This window comes from Tupaia chinensis, unplaced genomic scaffold, assembly GCF_000334495.1.
Source record: "Tupaia chinensis unplaced genomic scaffold, TupChi_1.0 Scaffold000099_1, whole genome shotgun sequence".
Classification (NCBI taxonomy): Eukaryota; Metazoa; Chordata; class Mammalia; order Scandentia; family Tupaiidae; genus Tupaia; species Tupaia belangeri.
Genome location: NW_006159563.1, coordinates 6,514,705 through 6,536,407, shown reverse-complemented (window position 1 = coordinate 6,536,407; position 21,703 = coordinate 6,514,705). Strand labels below are relative to the sequence as shown.

The window sequence follows — 21,703 nt, the reverse complement described above, 5'->3', positions numbered from 1 at the left end:
TCTCGCCTTCTGTCTCTCTGTCTCTCTCTGTCTGTCTGGCGAGCACACGCGCCCTATAGCGAAAACCTCTCAAAAAAAAAAAAAAAAAGGCATCTTGAACTGAAGATTATGTTGAGAAATTTTATATAAAGATATCATAAAATATATGTATCGGGGACCAGCAGGTGACATGGCAGTTATGGTACTGGACACTTCCATATGACCAACCATGGTTCGAGTCCCAGAGGTGGTAGCTTGCTTTTGCACTTCCCCTCTCTCTCTTGCTCTGTGTAAATATTTTAAAATATATTATTATAAAATATATAAAATTATCAAATATATATTAAATTTTTATATACATATATATTCATAATTGCCAAGACACATGCACTGTGCACCCCTCCAATGGGGCATGGTAGTGCTGCAATCCTTTTTCTTCCATTCCTCCATCCCATCAGGATTTTGGGAATACACGCACATATGCCCAGCATGTTTTTTAAGATTCCAGGGGCCTGAATTCACACTGCAGTCAGCCACGTGAGAACTTCCTCCCTCAGCACAACACTTACCACTACACTGTGGGACACTTTTAATTCCATTTTCCACAAATGTTTTGAAGTCCCCATGTTTACAAATACACAGACTTACAAGAAATAACAAACATGTAGACGCTGGACTTTTTTTTAGATACATAATTATAGTAACTTCTATACCTCACAGAATGGGAATTAGTTAATTTATGTAATGTACTTAGAAAAATAACTAGAAAATGATAAAAAATATACGTGCTTACCATAATTATTACGGATACTCAGCAGTAGATATAAATAGCGTCCTTAATATATAATATATGTAATGTGTATTTTTATTTATCATACATTTGACCCATTTCATTTGTGTCTGGACAGTCTAATAAACAAAAGAAGGAGCCAGGTGGTGGTGCAGTGGTGACACAGCTAGACTGTGGGGAAGGTTCTAGGTTTGTGTCCCATGACCTCCCTGAGGCTACTGTGTAGCAACCTATGATCTGAGCTGGTTCAGAGTGGACTGCCACATGGGAATCCTGTTGAGGGTGTCTCCTCTCTCTTTTATGGAAGAATAAATAATTTTAAAAATAATAAGCCAAAAGAAAGACACAAATTTATGTGTGTCGTAGATTAAAAAATGTTAGTCAATGTTGATATACTAACTGAAAAAAGAATGACTATAGGTTCATTTTAGGTTGTTGAACAAATAATGCTATATTAAACTCACTACACCAATGGCAAACTAATTCCAATTCCAGTTCAACAAACAGTGTGCTCCATGAACCTTTCACCCAATCACACTCTTATCCCAAGGAGGAGATTGATCAATTGTCCTGATGAAGAACATGTCCTTGGGGAACACCTAACTAAGTAGGAGGAACATAAACTAGGTATACATCAAAAGATCATATTTTCTCTCTTTTTTTCTGGTTAATTTTGATGGCAAGGGTGCTTTGGATTTTTAAAGCCACTACAGAAAATAGACACAACTTCGTTACCACAAAATGACCATACAATGCATAAAAAAATTGAAAATGCAAAACTAGGATCTTCTCTGAAATCACACACTTATCCTCCTTGAATTCTTTCTCTCCTCCTCAAGCAAGGTTATCATTATAAGCATGGTCTCCTGGGTTGGAATGTTCATTACTTGTTAATTTGTTTTGTCATCTATCAGCAAAATGGCAAACAAATAATAGTATTAGTAGTACGTTTTCAATATTATGAGTAAAAAAAGCTTTGAAACTTTAAATTGAGAAAATTCTGTCAATTAACCAAACTTTTTCTATAATACGGAGTGGTGGGGAGAGGGCACTGATAAAACACTATTACTAGACTGTGTCAGTCCAGCTTATAGAAAATGGTAATTCACTGGGACACATTCATTCAGTAAATCCACATCTATAGTAAGTGCTTAATACATGTCAGAGCATAGTGTGAGAAACTTGGAAAATACTCTTGGGCTTAGTCCTAGAAATGCCTAAAAGTCCCAGCTCAAGGTCTAGATATACTTGACTATTTAGGCTTGTTTCACTAGACATACGCTTATCTTAAAATCAAGTCCCTAAAGCAAAATTTAAACTAAACTAGCCTCTAGGGATAGGTGATAATGCAACAAGTTCTCATTCAATCTCATTTTATTTCTCCACATTCTCCACCTAAAATCCAAAGCTAGGGTTATGCCTACTTCTATTTTATTTTACCTATATTTAAGATTATGAACATAATTTTAACAAAAATCTGGTGAAATGTAATATTATACATTGCACTTCAAAGTAACTGAAATACAGCCCTGGAGTGATTCCGTCCTGCACGGCTGTTTTCGGTAGCCGTAGTCATTTACTGGGCTTTGAAATAACACCGCCTGTGGTCTTAAGGTTGAAGTGTGGTTCAGGGCCTGTGCACATTAGTGGACAGCACTTGTAGCTGCGGAGGAACATGCAGAGTCAGAAGAAGAGGAAGAGGACGTGAAACTCTTAAGTATATCTGGAAAGCAATTTGCCCCTGGAGGTGGAAGCAAGGTTCCACAGAAAATAGTAAAACTTGCTGCTGATGAAGATGATGACAATGAAGATGATGACGATGAAGATGATGATGATGATGATTCTGAAGATGAGGAAACAGAAGAAAAAGCTCCAGTGAAGAAATCTATATGAGATACTCCTGGCAAAAATGCTCAAAAATCAAACCAGAACGGAAAAGACTCAAAACCATCAACACCAAGATCAAAAGGTCAAGAATCATTCAAAAAACAGGAAAAAACACCTAAAGCACCAAAAGGACCTAGTTCTGTAGAAGACATTAAAGCAAAAATGCAAGCAAGTATAGAAAAAGGTGGTTCTCTTCCCAAAGTGGAAGCCAAGTTTATCAATTATGTCAAGAATTGCTTCCAGATGACTGATCAGGAGGCTATTCAAGATCTCTGGCAGTGGAGGAAGTCTCTTTAAGAAAATAGTTTAAACAGTTTGTTAAAATTTTCCGTCTTATTTCATTTCTGTAACAGTTTATATCTGGCTATCCTTTTTATAATGCAGAGTGAGAACTTCCGCTACCGTGTTTGATAAATGTTGTCCAGGTTCTATTGCCAAGAATGTGTTGTCCAAAATGCCTGTTCAGTTTTTAAAGATGGAACTCCACCCTTTGCTTGGTTTTAAGTATGTATGGAATGTTATGATAGGACACAACAGTAGTGGTGGTCAGACATGGAAATGGTGGGGAGACAAAAATATACACGTGAAATAAACTCAGTATTTTAATAAAGTAAAAAAAAAGTAACTGAAATGCATATGAAACCTTTAGAATGAACAGAATCATGAAAATTATGAATCAAAGCAGTACCTCAATATTTTTACTGGCCACATTCTTCACAACAGCAGGAAACAACTCAGATGCATTTTTCCCTTTCGCAATCATCTGAAAAACCAAAGTGGAATATTAGGGCAGAAACTTCCTTTAAATTAGTAATTTGAAAATGAAACAAATACTCAAGGAAATCCTACATACATTAAATATTTAGAAGATGTTATCAGCAAATAAGCTATATAATTAACAGTTGAACTCTGAATTATCTTATCACATCTGCAACAAAGAATAAACACTCTCGTAACTCAATACAAATACACAAATACATAGATTAAGGACTATACAGTGATATAAGACACATACTAAAATATTCACAATTGTTTTCTCTGGTTAATTGGGTTATAATATGAGAATGCATTCACATGTGCTTGGCATGTTTTTTTCAAGGCAGGTCTGGAACTCAAACCACAGACTCAGCTGTGTGTGATCCAGCTGCCTTAACCATCAAGCCACTAGCTGGCCCTGTGACCGACTTTATTGGGATATTCACTTCAATACAGTGGTCTGAAACAACCTGTCCTATAGTCCATGTACACCTGTATCTACACCAAGAACTATTCGAGGCCTTGGGGATACAACAATGAATGACAGAAAGTCCCTGCCCCCGTGGACCTTACCTTCTAATGAGAGCGTGGGTCCATAAACAAGTGAATATAGTATGTGAGATGGTAACAGAGAACCGAGAGTGCTCTGGAAATTTAAAATAGAGCATGTGGGACCAGAGATGGTACAATGGTTACGTCGCTGGACTCCCACATGGATGACTGGTTTTGAGACCCAGACTTGGTGGCTTAAAACTCATGCCAGGTGCATGTACAAATGTGCCCAAAATCTCAAGAGGTGAATGGAGGAGAAGAGACTGTGGTATAGCCGTGTCCCCCAGAGGAATGATTTCTCACTTTCTCTCTCTCCATCATTCTCTGTCTCTCCAGCAAGCGCATCCACCCTATAGCAAAAATCTCTCAAAAAAAATAAAAAATAATAAAATAAAGCACTGAAAGGAAAATAGGAAGTGCTGAGATACAATGGGAGTTTCTCATACAAGGTGGTTAAAAAAGGCCCTCCTGAGACCAGCAGTTGGCATAATGGCTATGTTGCTGGACTCCCATGTAATTGACTGGGGTTCGAGTCCCAGACCCAGTGGCTTAAACTCACGCCAGGCACTTATGCATGCATGCCCAAGATCCTGAGAGGAGAATGGAGGAGAAGGGATTGCAGGGTGGCCATACCCCCTGGGGGGTGATTTCTCACTTTCTATCTCTCTGTCTCACTCTGTCTTTCTGGCAAGCGCACATACCCTATCGCAGAACCCTCTCCAAAAGGAAAAAAAAAAAAAAGGCCCTCGTTTCCAACAAGAAGAGAGGAAGGGAACCACATAACTAACAAGGAAAATAGCAGATGAAGCATGACAGATTTGAGGAATAGGAACCCAGGGTAGCCAGACTGGAGAAATTAAGAAAAAGATAGGAATTAAAGTGATTGTAAAAGGAGTTGGCTTTTATTCTGAGTGAAATGGAGGGTCTACAGCAGAAAACAGACGTCATCAGACTCATACTTTAAAAGGATCTTTTGCCACAGTGTGAAAAAAAAAAATAGCCCAGAAATGTGGAATCATGGAAAACAGGTAGTAAGACAAAGTTGAGAAGTTTGCCCTTTCTCACTGAACAGTCTCCAAACTTAGAAAATACATTTGCTTATATGTGCTAGGATTTATTTCTCAGCTCTCAATTATGTTCTGTGGTCTATATATCTGTCTTTATTCCAGTACCCTACAGTTTTGATTACCGTATCTTTTGTAGTAAGTTTTGATACCAGGGAGTGTGAGACCTCCAACGCTGTTTTTTCAACCTTATTTTGGCCATTAGAAGACCCAAGAGAGTCTATATAAATTTTAGGATGGACTTTTCTATTTTTGAAAAAAAAAATCACTGCCATTTTAATAGAAATTGCATCAAATAAGTAGATGACTTTGACAATCATAATAGTAATCTTTTAATACATAAACACAAGACACATTTATTTAAGTCCCCTTTAGTTTTTCAGTAAAATTTTAGTATGCAAGACTTTTGCCTCTTTAGTTAAATTGCTTCTGAGTATTTTATTCTTTTTGATGCTATTATAAATGAAAATGCTTTTTTAATGTCCTTTTAGAATTATCCATTGTTAGTGTATAATACATTTGTACAAAAAAAAACCCTGACATTTTAATGTTGATTTTGTACCCTGCAACTTTGCTAAGTTCATTCGTGAGTTCTAATAGTTTATTGTATGTGTGAAATTTTTAAGAGTTTTCAACATGTGAGATTCAAAGATAATTTTTCTTCCTTTCCAATTTGGATGCTTTTTATTGACATTTCTTTTTCTTGCCCAACTACTCTAGCTAAAATTTCCAATTCTAATTTGAACAGAAGTGGCTAAAATAGGCATGTTTATCTTGTTTCTTACTGATCATGGAGTAGATTTCAGTTTTTCATCACTGAATATGATGCTAGTGTTGGGGTTTTTTCACACATGGCCTTTAATATATGGAGGCAGTTTACTTCAATTTCTGGTTTGAGTGTTTTTATAATGAAAGGGTTTGAATTTTTCAGATTTTTTTTCTGGATAAATTGAAATGATTGGGTTTTTTTTCCCTTTCATTATGCTAATGTGATATTTTATTTATTGATTTTTGTATGTTATTTATGTTATTTTGAAGATATTAAATAATAATCTAGATCTAAAAACTCTCATTAACTTTTAGGACAAAAAAAAAATTGCGCTTACTTTCCTAACAATTTCTATTAGTCATCCTTGACAGCAGTACAAAGGGAGAACAAGTTCAGACAGAGGAGGACCACCCTCCCCCTGATTTCTCACTTTCTCTTTCTCTCTCTCCCCCAGCTACCATGAATGGGTGTGCCCTATAGCAAACAATAAATAAATAAATAAATAAATAAATAAATACTCAATCAACAGGTACTCCGTTCCTGCTCATTCAACTGATAGCCACCTCTTACATAGTAGCAGCTACAGCCCTGAGACACAATGGTGAGGGCTGGAGTAAGCATATTTGGCCACATAAGGTGTTTGATCACCAGGGTCATTTCTAACTCTGGCAAAGTGAATATCGTCATCATCAGTGGCCCTTTCACGAACCTGAACTGTACAGTCAATATATTCCAGTATAGTTCCACCCATTGCAAGTGCAAGAGCATAGGTGAGGCTGTGCAAGATCCAGGAGCAAGATCCTTCCGACATCAAATGGGATGACACTGGTGCTGACCATGCAGTGGCATCCACTGGTGTCTTCACTACCTGAGAAAGCTAGGGCTCATTTAGATGGTGAGGGTCATCAACTCTACCTTCTCCGCTGATGTTGCCATGGCTGTATGGGTGTGAAGGACGAGAAGTACAACCCTTCCTGCAAATTGTCAGCAAAGCTTACTTGAGCACCAGAGTGGGACTCGTGAGCACAGTCCATGCCAACACTGCCACCCTGAAAACTTGAATGGCCGCTCTGGAAGACTCAGGCATGATGGCTGTGGGGATGCTCAGATGTCATCACTATAACTACTGGTGCTGCCTAGACTGTCACTTCTGGGCTGAGTCAGAATCTCACTGGCATGGCCTTTTATGTCCCCACCTCCAGTGGATCATGACACATTTTTGCACAGAAAAATACATCACAACTTTCCCAATGACCTAATAATAATACATCAATAACCCAAATTACTATAAAGATGAGTAAATTACTCTGAGAAAGATTTTTACTATCCAACATTTAGTAACAGAAAATACACACATGCATGCATACATACATACAAATACACAAACGTGGAATTCATTAAATGATTTTAAGAACTTCCACATGCAAAAATGGTGCTAGACAGAAATAAATTAAAAATTGGACAATAAATGACTAGTATAATGCCTTGCTAAAAAAAAAAATTCAAGCAAAATAACTTAAATTTTAAGAAAAGCGGAACTAGCAAGCAACAACTACTAGTTGAAAATGAGATTTAAAAATATATCATTCAATAACATTCAAAACACAAAATATTTAAGGAAGTTATAAATAAGATAATAGAACATTTAATATGAGAAACCATAATACACTGCTAAGAGAACATTAACAATCTAAATAAGTAAAGAGGTAGAATCATAATCAATGATCATAAAACTATTGGAAAAATGGCAACTCTGAGGGCCAGTAGGTGGCATGGAGGCTAAGGCATTGGATCTCACATAGCTGACTGTCCGGTTTGAGTCCCAGATCCAGCAGCTTGAAAAACACACCAGGAACGTGTGCATGTGTGTCCAAAATCTTGAGTGGAGAATGGAGAAGGGACTGCCAGTGGGGAGTAATTTCTCACTTTTCCTCTCTTTGTCTCTCTGGTGAGTCTAAGTGCCCTATAGCAAAACCTTTTTTTAAAAAAAGGTCAATTTCTGCAAAATCAATCTATAGATTCAATGTGTGGACAGAAGTCTGACGACTTTTCCTATTTTTCCAAAATCTTTTCAAAAGGGGACTTGGGAAGTCATGCTCACAAACATTAACAGACCATTTATTTTCTATTAACAGGATTCTTCCTACCTCCTGTTCCTGGCATAGTATCTTTGAGATGTACATTTCAACCCATTACAGTATATTCTTGTGCTTATCTCTTCCCAAGACACAGAACTTCCCTTTTCCTTGAGATGTAGATTAAGTCTTTCATTAACTAAGACACAGATCTTCCCTTCCAATCACCAACCTAAGGATTGTGGAACCCACCTATAACCTACAAGCACCCCCCCTACATGTCCTGCCTTTTGGGGCCAGACCAATGGAAAATCTTTTCACTAAATGTTTTATTGCCAGCTGTAAACAGGAAAATGAAAAAATAGTTAAAAGAACATTTATTTGGTATACTGTAATTTAAAACATCAAAAATACTAAAAATTGGGGCCAGCAGGTGGCATGGTGGTTAAAGGCACTGGATTCCTACATGGCCGACTGTAGTTTGAGTCCCAGACCTGGTAGCTTGGTTTCTCGCTTTTCCTTTTCTGTCTCTGTCTCTGTCTGGTCAAATTAAAAAGTAACAACAAATGGAATTAAATATATAAATAATTCTTTTTAAAAAAACACTAAAAATTTGTTTATCAACAGTAGTTTGAACAGGGTTGCAGTCTCATCATTTCACTTATGAAACTCAATGAGTACCTTTTTTATACTTTGGTAAATCATCATACTCCTTTCTAAGTTTGGATCCACTTCTAATATATGGTCTTTTGTAAGTTCAATGCTGTTCATTATCTCATAAAGTTCCTTTAATTAAAGATTTTTGCAGGTATTATCACTTTCTCCAAGACATCTTAGAAATCTTTCCACAGACAGCAATTTCTGTAGAATTCTTTTTTATATTCTGTTTATATTTCATTTCCAGCCATATCATTTTTCATTTCTTTGCTGCACTTTTATCTTTGTTGACCAAATGTCTCTCTCTATTATCCATTTTTATAAAATGTTGTATACATTTCTCACTAAGAAACAAAAAGACAATACAACTACATCCTTTGCTGTCTGTGCATAAACTGAATAACAGATACACAACAACCAATTACTGACAGACTGTGAAAGAAGTAATAAGACTGATCACTTGTCATAATGTATATTTGTAACTTATCAGGTGATCTGTGGCCTGGAGAGCTAGCAGCAAGTCTGTACATTATACAATTACTCGGTTAATATATCATGGTAACTGATATTTGAACAATGTTATAGGGGACTAGTATTTAAGTTGAGGTAGCTAAAATTTATGTATATAAAAACCATGCAAAGCAAGAACTGCCTGTCCATAATACTATTATGTACAGAGCATAATATTAATAAATCAAACATTTACAATTCTCCCTATATTTTCAAATTATATAAATCTGAAAGCAAATATCAAGTAATTTACAGGTATTACTCAGAACAATTAGTCTTTAACTTTCAAACCTCACTTTTTAATAGAGCACACTGATACCCATAACCGTCCTCTATAAATGAGATTTGGACCTTAATACATCAAGCAAAGAAAGATTTCAAGCTCTCAAATAGACACAGTGTATGCAGGAAAACAGTACTGAGTCAGGTGTATTGTCACCTCTTACGATAGAACTTATCTGCGCAATTATGCAAATACATTACATTTTGACCTTATTGTATAAAACAAGTGAAAAATAAAATCAACAATAGTGGTAATAAAAAAAAAAGAGTTAAAATAGGAAAAATATGTTTTATGAATTTAACTTCATTAAAACAAAAGCCTCTCTTTGGCATCAGAAGTCACTCCAATTAAGACAGTATGATTTTCCCTGTGAATGTTAAAAAAAAAAAAAAAACCCCAAATTGCAAAACCATTCTGCTAAAAATGGTATATATAATTAGGAATTGTATTGTATCTTAAGCCCCTGGCAATGGAACCACTCTTATAACCTATTAGTCAACTGTTTATGTTTGCACAACTAGAAATTAGTGAGTGCTCCCACATTTGATAATACTTACTAAAAGGTCTAGGCTAGTAAACTGAATAAAGTACTTTAATAGGTAGTAATGAAATCTGAAAAACAGAAGAAAGTATACTCACACCTTTTAGATTATGAAGTGACAAAAACACATCCTTTAGTATCCCTCTTTGTGGGAAGTCAAATACTAAGTTGTCGAGAAAGTAATGATGTATTTTTTCTGGTTTTCTTTTTTTAAAAAAGAATTATTTTATTTTAACTTTATTTATTGTTATTTTCCAATGTGACCAGAGAGAGAGAAAAAGTGAGAAAGGAAGCCACCAGGTCCAAGACTTGAACCATGGTTGCCCATGTGGAAGTACAGTGCCTTTAACCACCATACCACCTGCCAGCCCCCTTTTCTATTTTTTTTGATGTAAAAATGCACCTAACTTTCCAGACAACTCCAGAGATTATTGTGTCTTTTTATCTTGTCTTCAAAAGGATTAATTCCCTCTATCTCACAGAAGTATCTTGACATTAGAGAGAGGAAAATTAAAATGAAGAAAAGATAAAATTAGATCTCGAGTTTCTGATTTTTAACACTTCAACACTTCCTCAACACTTGAGACAGAAAACCCTGAAGTTAATAATAAATGGCAAGGGGAAGATGGTGCAGCGGTTGGTCGCTGGACTCACACATGACCAACTGCAGTTTGAATCCCGGACCCAGTGGCTTGAAAAATCACATCAGGCTCCTGTGCATGCCTGCCCGAGATCCTGAGGGGATTATGGATAAGAAGGATTGCAGAGGGGAGGAGTGGTAGCAGGTGGTATGGTGGTTAAGGTGCTGGACTCCCACATGGCTAACCGTGGTTTGAGTCTCAGATCTTCTCATTTTCCCTCTCTCTCTGGTCAAATTAAAAACAAATAAATAAAAATAATAATGACAATAAATAAAAATTTAAATAAATAATTCTTAATTTAAAAAAAGGGGGATTACAGCATGGCCATCTCCCCTAGGGAATACTTTCTCATTTTTCCTCTCACTGTCTGTCTGTCTGTCTCTCCCTCCCCCTCCCCACATTCCCACCCCTCCCCCAGCGGGCACACATGTGCTAAGGCAAAAACCTCTAAAAAAAACTTGATTAAATGGCAAATAGGATTTTGGTCTTGGAATCTAATGTGTTATTTGATACACAGATATATTTAATGTAATATAATCACTACTTGTTTATTTTTAAAAAATTAAAGTAATCTAGCATTTTACCTACCCCAACAATTCGTTTCATAGCATCCAACTTAGCAGAATCTTTGTTGCTCTCTAACATCTGTTTTAGATCTTCATTCCTATTACAAAACAGAAGAAAAATATGTAATTCTCAAGATATATCATTTTCATAGTAATTAGAAATAATATGATGAACAATGTTAAGTAACTAAAGCAAGAAAGTGGCCATCTGCAAGCTAGGAAGACAGGCCTCAGAAGAAACCAAACCTGCTGACACCTTGATCTTAGGCATCTAGACTCTAAAACTGTGAGAAAATAAATTCCTAGGGATTAAAACCTCTAGTACATAACATTTCATTACAGCAGCTCTAGCAAACTAATGCAAAAGTCAAATGTTATACTATAAACTGTCATTACAATAAAAAAAAAATTTAGAGAGAGATTTTTGCTATAGGGCACGTATACTTGCTGTAGAAATAAAGAGAGACAGAGAGACAGAAAGAGAGAAATAACCCGGGGGGGGGGGGGTTTGCCACACCACAAGACCTTCTCCTCCATGCTCGTCTTGGGATTTTGGGCTTACACACACACACACACACACACAAGTTTTAAGCTGCAGGTCCAGGACTTGAACCTCAGTTGACTATGTGAGAGTCCAGCAACATGCCTACTATACTATATATGTTCACCACAATGAATTTAGAATCTCTTCTTTTTTTAAATTTTTTATTTATTCATTTATTTATTTTTGATTTGACCAGAGAGAGACACAGAGAGAACAAGAGAGAGAAAGTGAGAAAGCAAGCCACCAGGTCTGGGACTTGAACCTTGGTCGGCCATGTGGGAGTGTCTAGTGCCTTAACCACCATGCCACCTGCTGGTCCCTAGAATCTCTTCTTAAAACTTCTCAGGCTCATTCACACTGCACACACAGATAACAGAAAAGGGAGGAAAAAATGGAATCGCATATGTAACTATTTTTTTCCTACTTTTTGCTGTTTTCCTATTTTACCTAATGACTGCATAATTTTCTAAATAAAAAACCTAAAAGCTAAACCTTAAAAATTTTATTAGAGGTAAGAAAGAAAAACATTAAGAATTAAATAAAAAGAAATGCAATCACACATATTCATGCCCAAAATGACAATAATAATTTTCTCCTGCTTGTTTGCCTTTTTTCCCCAAGACTGTTCCACTATTTCCCTCCACCAGTGTTATCTAGAGAGAAGCAAGCAATGAAGACAAACAAAGTGTCCATTTTTAGGTCATCCCAACCTCTAACCCTAGACACCATCTTATACCAGACCTAATGGAAATTCGGTTTGTTTCTCTTAAACCCAAATTGCCCAAGTCCCCTTCCCAACTTCCTTTAGGTCCTGACCTGCTCTCTCAAACTAGAAACAAGAAAACAGCATCCTGGAATTAAAGCCAAAGGTTTTGCTCTCTGTGTTTAAAAGCAAAGCCAGTCTTCAGCAACAAATACAAATATCTGTTTGTGTTAACACACTCAGAGAGCTAATAACTTTGAGGTTCAGAGAAAACAGACAAGAAAAATCCTAGGTTCTGCTCCAATCTGATGTGATACTCAGCTTCTCACATATCTGTCACAGAGATGATTAAAATTTTCTATATAAATTACATATTTCTTCCCAAATTCCTCTCTGCTTGTCAATGAAATGGTAAAGATTTAGAAGAATGAATACTTTAACACCTAACTGACCCTCAAAATACATTCACTCTGGCCCAGGTGCTGTGGCCAACAGTAACACAAGGACCCTGCCAAGCTGGAAGCCGGATGGGACTATGGGACTGTGGTCTGGATCCCAGGTGGGCCTGAAAAACACAAAGGGCACACTGGTGGGTGCCCAAGATCCTAAGAAGCTAGAGGGCTGGGAAGGCATCACGGCATGGCAAGACTCTAAGAAAGTGCTCTCTCTGTCTTTCATGATGGGCACACACATGCTTTGCAGCATAAAAAGGGAAAAGAATTCCATTCGCTTTTACTGAGTCATTTTAAGTTTACCTCCTTCTTGAGCAGTGTTTTCAGATATGACCCACTAACATATAATAATATATAAATCTTAGGTAGTAAAAAATTATTTTGTGGGAAAAAACATTTTGTATGTTATAAAGATGTATAATGAGTAAGTATAATAATAAAAAGATTTGAAAAATTATTTTTGCTAAACATCAGAACAGTAGAGTTAAAATAATGCTAATTAACATTTTCCTTGCATCTGTTAAACATCTATACTTGTTTCAAATATATGTTTTTTGTTTACTTCTTTATTTGCCTAGTTACCTGTGGCTTTCTAGCTTAAAGTATTAAGATACTAACTTTATTTTTACATAAGTGACATCTTGTGGTGTTAAATGGTATAACTTTTTCTTTTGTGTTCAAAATATGCCTATTTTAAGTTTCAAGAAACAGAGAATATACAACTAAAAAATTAAAGTAAATCTTCCAAAAAAAAAAAAAAACGCCCGTGGGGGGGGGGGGGTTTGCCACACCACAAGACCTTCTCCTCCATGCTCGTCTTGGGATTTTGGGCTTACACACACACACACACACACACAAGTTTTAAGCTGCAGGTCCAGGACTTGAACCTCAGTTGACTATGTGAGAGTCCAGCAACATGCCTACTATACTATATATGTTCACCACAATGAATTTAGAATCTCTTCTTTTTTTAAATTTTTTATTTATTCATTTATTTATTTTTGATTTGACCAGAGAGAGACACAGAGAGAACAAGAGAGAGAAAGTGAGAAAGCAAGCCACCAGGTCTGGGACTTGAACCTTGGTCGGCCATGTGGGAGTGTCTAGTGCCTTAACCACCATGCCACCTGCTGGTCCCTAGAATCTCTTCTTAAAACTTCTCAGGCTCATTCACACTGCACACACAGATAACAGAAAAGGGAGGAAAAAATGGAATCGCATATGTAACTATTTTTTTCCTACTTTTTGCTGTTTTCCTATTTTACCTAATGACTGCATAATTTTCTAAATAAAAAACCTAAAAGCTAAACCTTAAAAATTTTATTAGAGGTAAGAAAGAAAAACATTAAGAATTAAATAAAAAGAAATGCAATCACACATATTCATGCCCAAAATGACAATAATAATTTTCTCCTGCTTGTTTGCCTTTTTTCCCCAAGACTGTTCCACTATTTCCCTCCACCAGTGTTATCTAGAGAGAAGCAAGCAATGAAGACAAACAAAGTGTCCATTTTTAGGTCATCCCAACCTCTAACCCTAGACACCATCTTATACCAGACCTAATGGAAATTCGGTTTGTTTCTCTTAAACCCAAATTGCCCAAGTCCCCTTCCCAACTTCCTTTAGGTCCTGACCTGCTCTCTCAAACTAGAAACAAGAAAACAGCATCCTGGAATTAAAGCCAAAGGTTTTGCTCTCTGTGTTTAAAAGCAAAGCCAGTCTTCAGCAACAAATACAAATATCTGTTTGTGTTAACACACTCAGAGAGCTAATAACTTTGAGGTTCAGAGAAAACAGACAAGAAAAATCCTAGGTTCTGCTCCAATCTGATGTGATACTCAGCTTCTCACATATCTGTCACAGAGATGATTAAAATTTTCTATATAAATTACATATTTCTTCCCAAATTCCTCTCTGCTTGTCAATGAAATGGTAAAGATTTAGAAGAATGAATACTTTAACACCTAACTGACCCTCAAAATACATTCACTCTGGCCCAGGTGCTGTGGCCAACAGTAACACAAGGACCCTGCCAAGCTGGAAGCCGGATGGGACTATGGGACTGTGGTCTGGATCCCAGGTGGGCCTGAAAAACACAAAGGGCACACTGGTGGGTGCCCAAGATCCTAAGAAGCTAGAGGGCTGGGAAGGCATCACGGCATGGCAAGACTCTAAGAAAGTGCTCTCTCTGTCTTTCATGATGGGCACACACATGCTTTGCAGCATAAAAAGGGAAAAGAATTCCATTCGCTTTTACTGAGTCATTTTAAGTTTACCTCCTTCTTGAGCAGTGTTTTCAGATATGACCCACTAACATATAATAATATATAAATCTTAGGTAGTAAAAAATTATTTTGTGGGAAAAAACATTTTGTATGTTATAAAGATGTATAATGAGTAAGTATAATAATAAAAAGATTTGAAAAATTATTTTTGCTAAACATCAGAACAGTAGAGTTAAAATAATGCTAATTAACATTTTCCTTGCATCTGTTAAACATCTATACTTGTTTCAAATATATGTTTTTTGTTTACTTCTTTATTTGCCTAGTTACCTGTGGCTTTCTAGCTTAAAGTATTAAGATACTAACTTTATTTTTACATAAGTGACATCTTGTGGTGTTAAATGGTATAACTTTTTCTTTTGTGTTCAAAATATGCCTATTTTAAGTTTCAAGAAACAGAGAATATACAACTAAAAAATTAAAGTAAATCTTCCTAATACCAGAAAAGTAACTGAAATTTTAGCACTGGAATAAACTAGCAACTATAATCAAAAAGCACAATTTTACAAGCTGCATTTAAGAACTTAGGAGGTATTAGAGCTTTCACATAATACGAATTACCTCTCTTTAAAACCTTCCCACTCTTTTTGGGGGTCAGCAGGTGGCATGGTGATTAAACATGCTGGACTCCCACATGGCCAGCCACGGTGCGAGTCCTAGACCTGGTTGCTTGCTTTCTCACTTTACCTCTCTCTCTCTCTCTCTGTCTCTCTCTGTCTCTCTCTGGTCAAATTAAAAAATAATAAAGTTAAATTAAAAATAATTCTTAAAATAAATAAATAAATAAAACCTTCAACTCTTTTAAAGATAACAAAAATTCAGGGAAAAATTGGGACTATGTAGTATTACATACTATACCAGGCTATTCAAAACATGATCTGAGAAACTCTGGCCCAAGAATCATCAATCCAGAAACTTCTGTTATTAAACCATGGGGCGGTAAGTACAGAAATTCGAAGCACACTTACAAACTTGACAGAGCAACCTGACAGTATAATTTTGTTTATTAAACATAATAAAAATTGGGGGTTATATTTTGTGGGGCTTTTTTTCCATTTTATATTTCTAGTAATTTACTTTTCATTGAATTTTATAAAACTATCCATCCAAGATGGATAAGAAACTTAAAAGGAAAAAGATAAGGCCCTCTACCAGTATGAGAGCAATGCATTGCCTAGCTACCTTCTTTTTTCTCAAAACTTTCCTCAAAACTTGTATACCAAAGAAAGCAATGCCTGATACAGAAATAATAAACTGGAAAAAAGTAGTAAGAAACAGCAATTTACAACTGGAGGTACGTCCTCAAAAAGGAGACATCAGAGAATTTCGGAGGGCAGGAGGAGGCTATAGGGAGCATACACTCGCAAGAGAGACAGAGAAGGGAGAGGGAATGAGATGTCACCCCCTGGTGGGGATGGCCTCTCTGCAAGCCCTTCTCCTCAGGATTTTTGGTATACACACATACATACATACACATACATACACACACACACACACACACACACACACACACACACACAATGAGGAATGTTTTTAAAGTCACAGCATCAGGGACTCAAACCAAACGTGGGATTTAGCTGCCTTAACCACCACACCACTAGCTGGGCCCAGAATTTACTTTTTTCTAGTGCTTCTTTGTCAAAAGGATTGGCCTTCGTTATTAAGTTTACGTACATAACATGAAGGTTCAGTAATGCTTTCAGTTCAGTTAGGGCCTACACCCCCCATGAGTGACACTCAGAACCCTGTATTACTTCTGGCACAAAGCACTCACTGGATAATGCAAAAGTAAAAGTAGGGGGGAAAAAATCTACCATTGCTAGTGTCTTCCATCACCTACTCACCCATGTATTAACTTTCTAATAAGAAGAACCATAAATTATCCAAGTAAATATGAAAATTGCCTCCTATACTACTCACAACATTAAAAAGGAGAAACTTTATAACTGCTATCGCCACTCCTAAAGCTGTGGTAGTCTTTCTTTTCTCTCCTACTCCTCAATTAAAACTAATCTCACGTTAAATAGCCTAATATAAAAAAATCAAATGTGCCCAGCACCTTGCACAGCAGTAGTTAAATGCAATGTGTGGGGAACAGAAATCACCTAGTCAAACAGTTTTTTTTTCTTTTCCCTTTATTTATTTATTTATTTTTTTTTTTTTTGAGAAATTTTTGCTCTAGGGCATATGCGCTCACCAGAGGGACAGAAAGCAAGAACTCATCCCGCCAAGGGATGGTCACACAGCAACCTTTTCTCCTCTAGGGATCTTGGGCACGTGCACACACACATGCCTGGCATGAGTTTCAAGCCACTGGATCCAGGACTCGAACCACAGTCAGCCATGTGGGAGTCCAGCACCTTAACCACTACGCCACCTGCTGGCACCACAACCAGCCTCGTGAAAAACACACTGGGCATATGTGCTTGGATGTGCAAAATCCCAATGGGATAGAGAAATGGAGGAAAAAGAATGCAGCGTGACCACACCCCATTGATGTTGCTTTCTCTGTGCCCTTGCCCCAGCCCATGCAATGGCAAGCATTTATTCCTTCTGGCAATTAAAGAAAATAAAAACTCCTGGTGTACTTACCAGTAGTCCTAATACATTCATGTATTCAACACCCACTATGGGCCAAGAACTTCTAAGTACTGGAGTCCCTGATCTCTTGGGGCTTACATTCTAAGAAAGAATGAATACAGGGGAAAGGAGTCCTGGCGAACCAAATAAGTCACAATGCGAAAGACTGAAATAGGGAATGTAAAGACCAAGTTATCACAAAAGACCTATATGGGTAGGTAATCTTTTTTTTTTTTTTTTGAGAGTTTTTTGCCATAGGGCACGTGCGCTTGCCAGACAGAGAGAGACAGAGAGACGGAAAGCGAGAAATCACCCCCCAGGGGTGATGGCCACGCCGCAATCCCTTCTCCTCCATTCTCCTCTTGGGATCTTGGGCACGCATGCACACGCGCCCGGTGTGGGTTTTAAGCCACTGGGTCCGGGACATGAACCGTGGTCAACTACGTGGGAGTCCAGCAACATAGCCATTACGCTAACTGCTGGTCCCTGGGTAGGTAATCTTTTAAGCTGAAGTCTCAAAGGACAAGCAAGGGTCAACCACAGGAACTACTCAAAGATTCTAGGTTAGGAATTAACCTAGAATTAACCTAGCTATAGGAGAACCTGAAAGAAAGTCTACACAGGGCTTATAAATGTAGGTTGTAGCTGTTTTCTCAAGTAGATGAAACTCCTTAAAGGGTCATAAAAGGGACACAATAAATAGTAGTGGAAAGAATGAATGATTATATGCTATAAACTTATTCCTTAGAGGGAGACATAAAAAAAAAACTTTCACTGGATTCTCAAAAGGGTTCATAATCCCAATAAGGGTTAAAAAAAAAAAAAGCATACATCTTCCATGTAGACATAGCACACACATATGTAGTAAAAACTATGATGCCACGTTAGCACAGGAAGCCTCCACAGTTGCCAGGCCCTTTATCAATGGCCTCTGCTACTTAGTCTCTTGGTAAGCAGTGGGGAGTAGTTCTACTTTTACTGAAATCAGAAATGTCTTATCAGAATGTCAATATGCAACTTTAAAGAGTTAAAGGAAGTCTCAAAGCCTCAATTACTTAGTTGAATTTATATGTGCTTTGGCAAAAAATCAGTTGAAACAAGTGTAAAGTTTTTTTCTTTGTTTAAGAGTACCATAAACAGGCCAGCCAATGGTGTGGTGGTTAAGGTGGCAGGATCCCACATGGCTGACTATGCAATTTTGATCTTGGCCCCAGTGGCTTGAAAAACATGCCAGTTCATATGTGCACATGCCCAAAATTCAGAAAGGAGAATTCATGAAAGGACTGTAATAGCATAACCATTCCCCCTGAAGGGCGTTTTCTCACCTTCCGATCTCTCTCTCTCTCTTGCTCTCTCACTCTCTGTCTCTCTCACATACGCGCAAGTGCATATGTGCAATACCAAATATTAAAAAGAACATGCATGCAAATGCAAAACCATACCTTAAAACAGTTACAATTAAAAAAAGTGTACTATAAACAAAAATGTCTCTTTCTGTAAAAGATTTTAGACTGAAGGAACCTCAGAAGCTATAAAAGGAAAAATGGACAAATATAAAAGAAAAAAGAAAGCTTTAAAGTATTTGCCCCTCAAAAACATACCATAACTAAATCAAAAGATAACTAAAAATTAATTTGGAATTCATCTGTTAGAAGTGCTAATTTTCTTAAAACATAAAAAGCACTTAACTAATCAATAAGAGCTAATCTGACAGAGAAATGGACAGCAGATTAAGTTTAAAAATGATTATACAGGCCAGTCAGTGTCATGGTGGTTAAGGTGGCTAGATCCCACATAGCTGACTGTGCAGTTTGTGTCCCAGACCCAATGTCTTGAAAAATATTCTGGGACCAGCAGACGGCATAGCAGATATGTCGCTGGACTCCCACATGGCCAACTGCAGTTTGAATCCCAGTTCTAGTGGCTTGAAAATCACGCCAAGCATGTGTGCGTGCATGTCCAAGATTCTGGGAGGAGAAGAGAAGGGACTGTGGCATGGTCATCACCACTGGGGAATATTTCTCACTCTCACTCTCACTGTCTCGTGTGTGTGTGTGTGTGTGTGTGTGTGTGTGTCTAGCAAGCGTACATGCCCTAAGGCAAAAATCTCTCTCTCAAAAAAAAAGAACAAACATTCTGGGGTGAGTGTGGGTATGTCCAAAATTCCAAATGGGGACGTGGAGAAGAATGAATTACGGCATAGCCATCCCCCCAGAGGATGCTTTCTCTCACCTCTCTCTTCCCAATAAGCATACACATTCACCAGTGAGTTAAAAATAATAATAAAAGTATTTCACAAAAAAATACAAGGGAGAAGACTTAAATATACTCATACTAATGACTCAACATAACATTTTATACCTATAAGATTGCCAAATATAAAATTTGATGGCATCAGTATTGGCAAAGGTGTGAGAAAAACAGACTTTACTGTTGGTGGCCAGGGGAAACCTGCACAATCCATCTGGAAGGTGATTTAGCAATATCTGTCATAATTTAAAATGCAGTAAGCTTTGACTTACAATTCCACCTCTAGGGATTTTTTCCTACAAATAGATAAATTCACACAAGTATGGAAAAAATTATGCTGCCATATTGCTTATAGTTGATAAAAAGTAAAACCAATCAAAAGCCCTCTGAATAAAGTATTAATTAAATAAAAGTAAGGAATACAAAGAAATATTACACAATGGTTAAAAAGACTGAAGTGTTTCAGAAATATACAAATACAGAAATATCTCCAATGTATGTTACATGAAAAGCAAGATTCGTACTGAATAATATATGCATATTGTCATTTCATTTTAAAGTTTTTACCCAGAAGGATATATAAGAACTTGTTCACTGCACTAATCTCTGGAAGTACAAGACTGAAAGCTACTGAGTCATTGAAAAAGTCATGATGCAGTTTTGCATAGAAAAACATGGACGAATACATCATGACTTTCCCAACAACCTGATATGTCCTTTCTATAATACTAATTTTCCAGTACTATGCCTTATATTCTGGGGTGAGTGTGGGTGTGCCCAAATATCTAATTAACTTATTTAGCTAATAATATCTAATTAACTTATTTAGCTACTTGGTAGTGTATTACTTTCTAGATTTCAGAATACGATCTTAGTTTAGTATCACAATGTGTCCAAGAACCATGTATAGTGACTACTATTTTCAATTAATGGATAAGGAAATGGAGGCTCAGAAAATATACGGGTGACATATAAAAGTATGCAATGTATATGAAACTAAAATCATACAACTTTGAAGTTTCTTATCAAAGAACTAGGGAATGGCAAAGTAAGGAATTAAACTTAAATCTTGTTTTGAAATTCAATCTTCTTCCCATTCACATTATTGTCAATTTCTGCCATAAAGTGGAATATAGTAAAACTTAAAAAAAAAAAAAATCTGAAAAACTGCAAAGTAATACCTTGTAAGAAGTATAATCTACTAGTCTTACCCCACTTTTCCCAATCTATAACCTACCAAAGAAAAATTATTATATTTTTCTTTTAGACTCAAATATTTTATGAAAAGAAAACTGATCACTGGAACCACAATAAACACTCACTCTAATTATTCTCAAAGGTAGTCTAAAACATCTGTGGTATACTCCTGCATAAGTCAAAATAAATTTTATTTTCACTGACATTCTTTGACTGTATTTGGTTAACATTATCTCATGTAGATTCATCAGCTCAAAATTAATTAGTATTACAGAATAGCGCATTCCATCCAAACAATTCATCTTTGTTGGCTCACATGCCTCACTGCTATTGGCTTGCCACCATGATATTGGGCATGGTGCCACAGTAACAGATGGGCATAAACTCAGATATGCCAAAGAGTCAGTCTGTGCATCAAGCTTGCGTATTAGCATTAGATTTTCCTCCAAGAAATTCATAAACCATACTGGAGTAAATATAAGTTTTCTACAACTTTGTTAATAAGATACATCAACTCAAAGCTAGATTAATTTTTAAATTCTTTTTTCAAGGGAAAAGAAAAACAACTTTCCAAGGCCAGAGAAGGCAAGTTTTCCATCTGATGAGTTTGGATCAGTATTCT

The 21,703-nt window shown here is 36.7% G+C and overlaps 1 protein-coding gene and 1 pseudogene across 1 annotated transcript in view; one reads left to right on the top strand and one right to left on the bottom strand.

Moving 5' to 3' along the window:
- Positions 1–3,003, top strand: part of LOC114006911 (nucleophosmin pseudogene) — a 9,015-nt pseudogene extending 6,012 nt beyond the window's left edge.
- The window catches only part of AP3B1 (adaptor related protein complex 3 subunit beta 1), a 276,448-nt gene that overhangs the window by 236,364 nt on the left and 18,381 nt on the right, over positions 1–21,703 (bottom strand). The window contains exons 2-3 of the mRNA XM_006143530.3: positions 11,093–11,168; positions 3,345–3,419 (exon numbers count right to left, since the gene is read on the bottom strand). Coding sequence (XP_006143592.1) covers positions 3,345–3,419; positions 11,093–11,168 — 151 coding nt within the window. The remainder of the gene's footprint in view (positions 1–3,344; positions 3,420–11,092; positions 11,169–21,703) is intronic.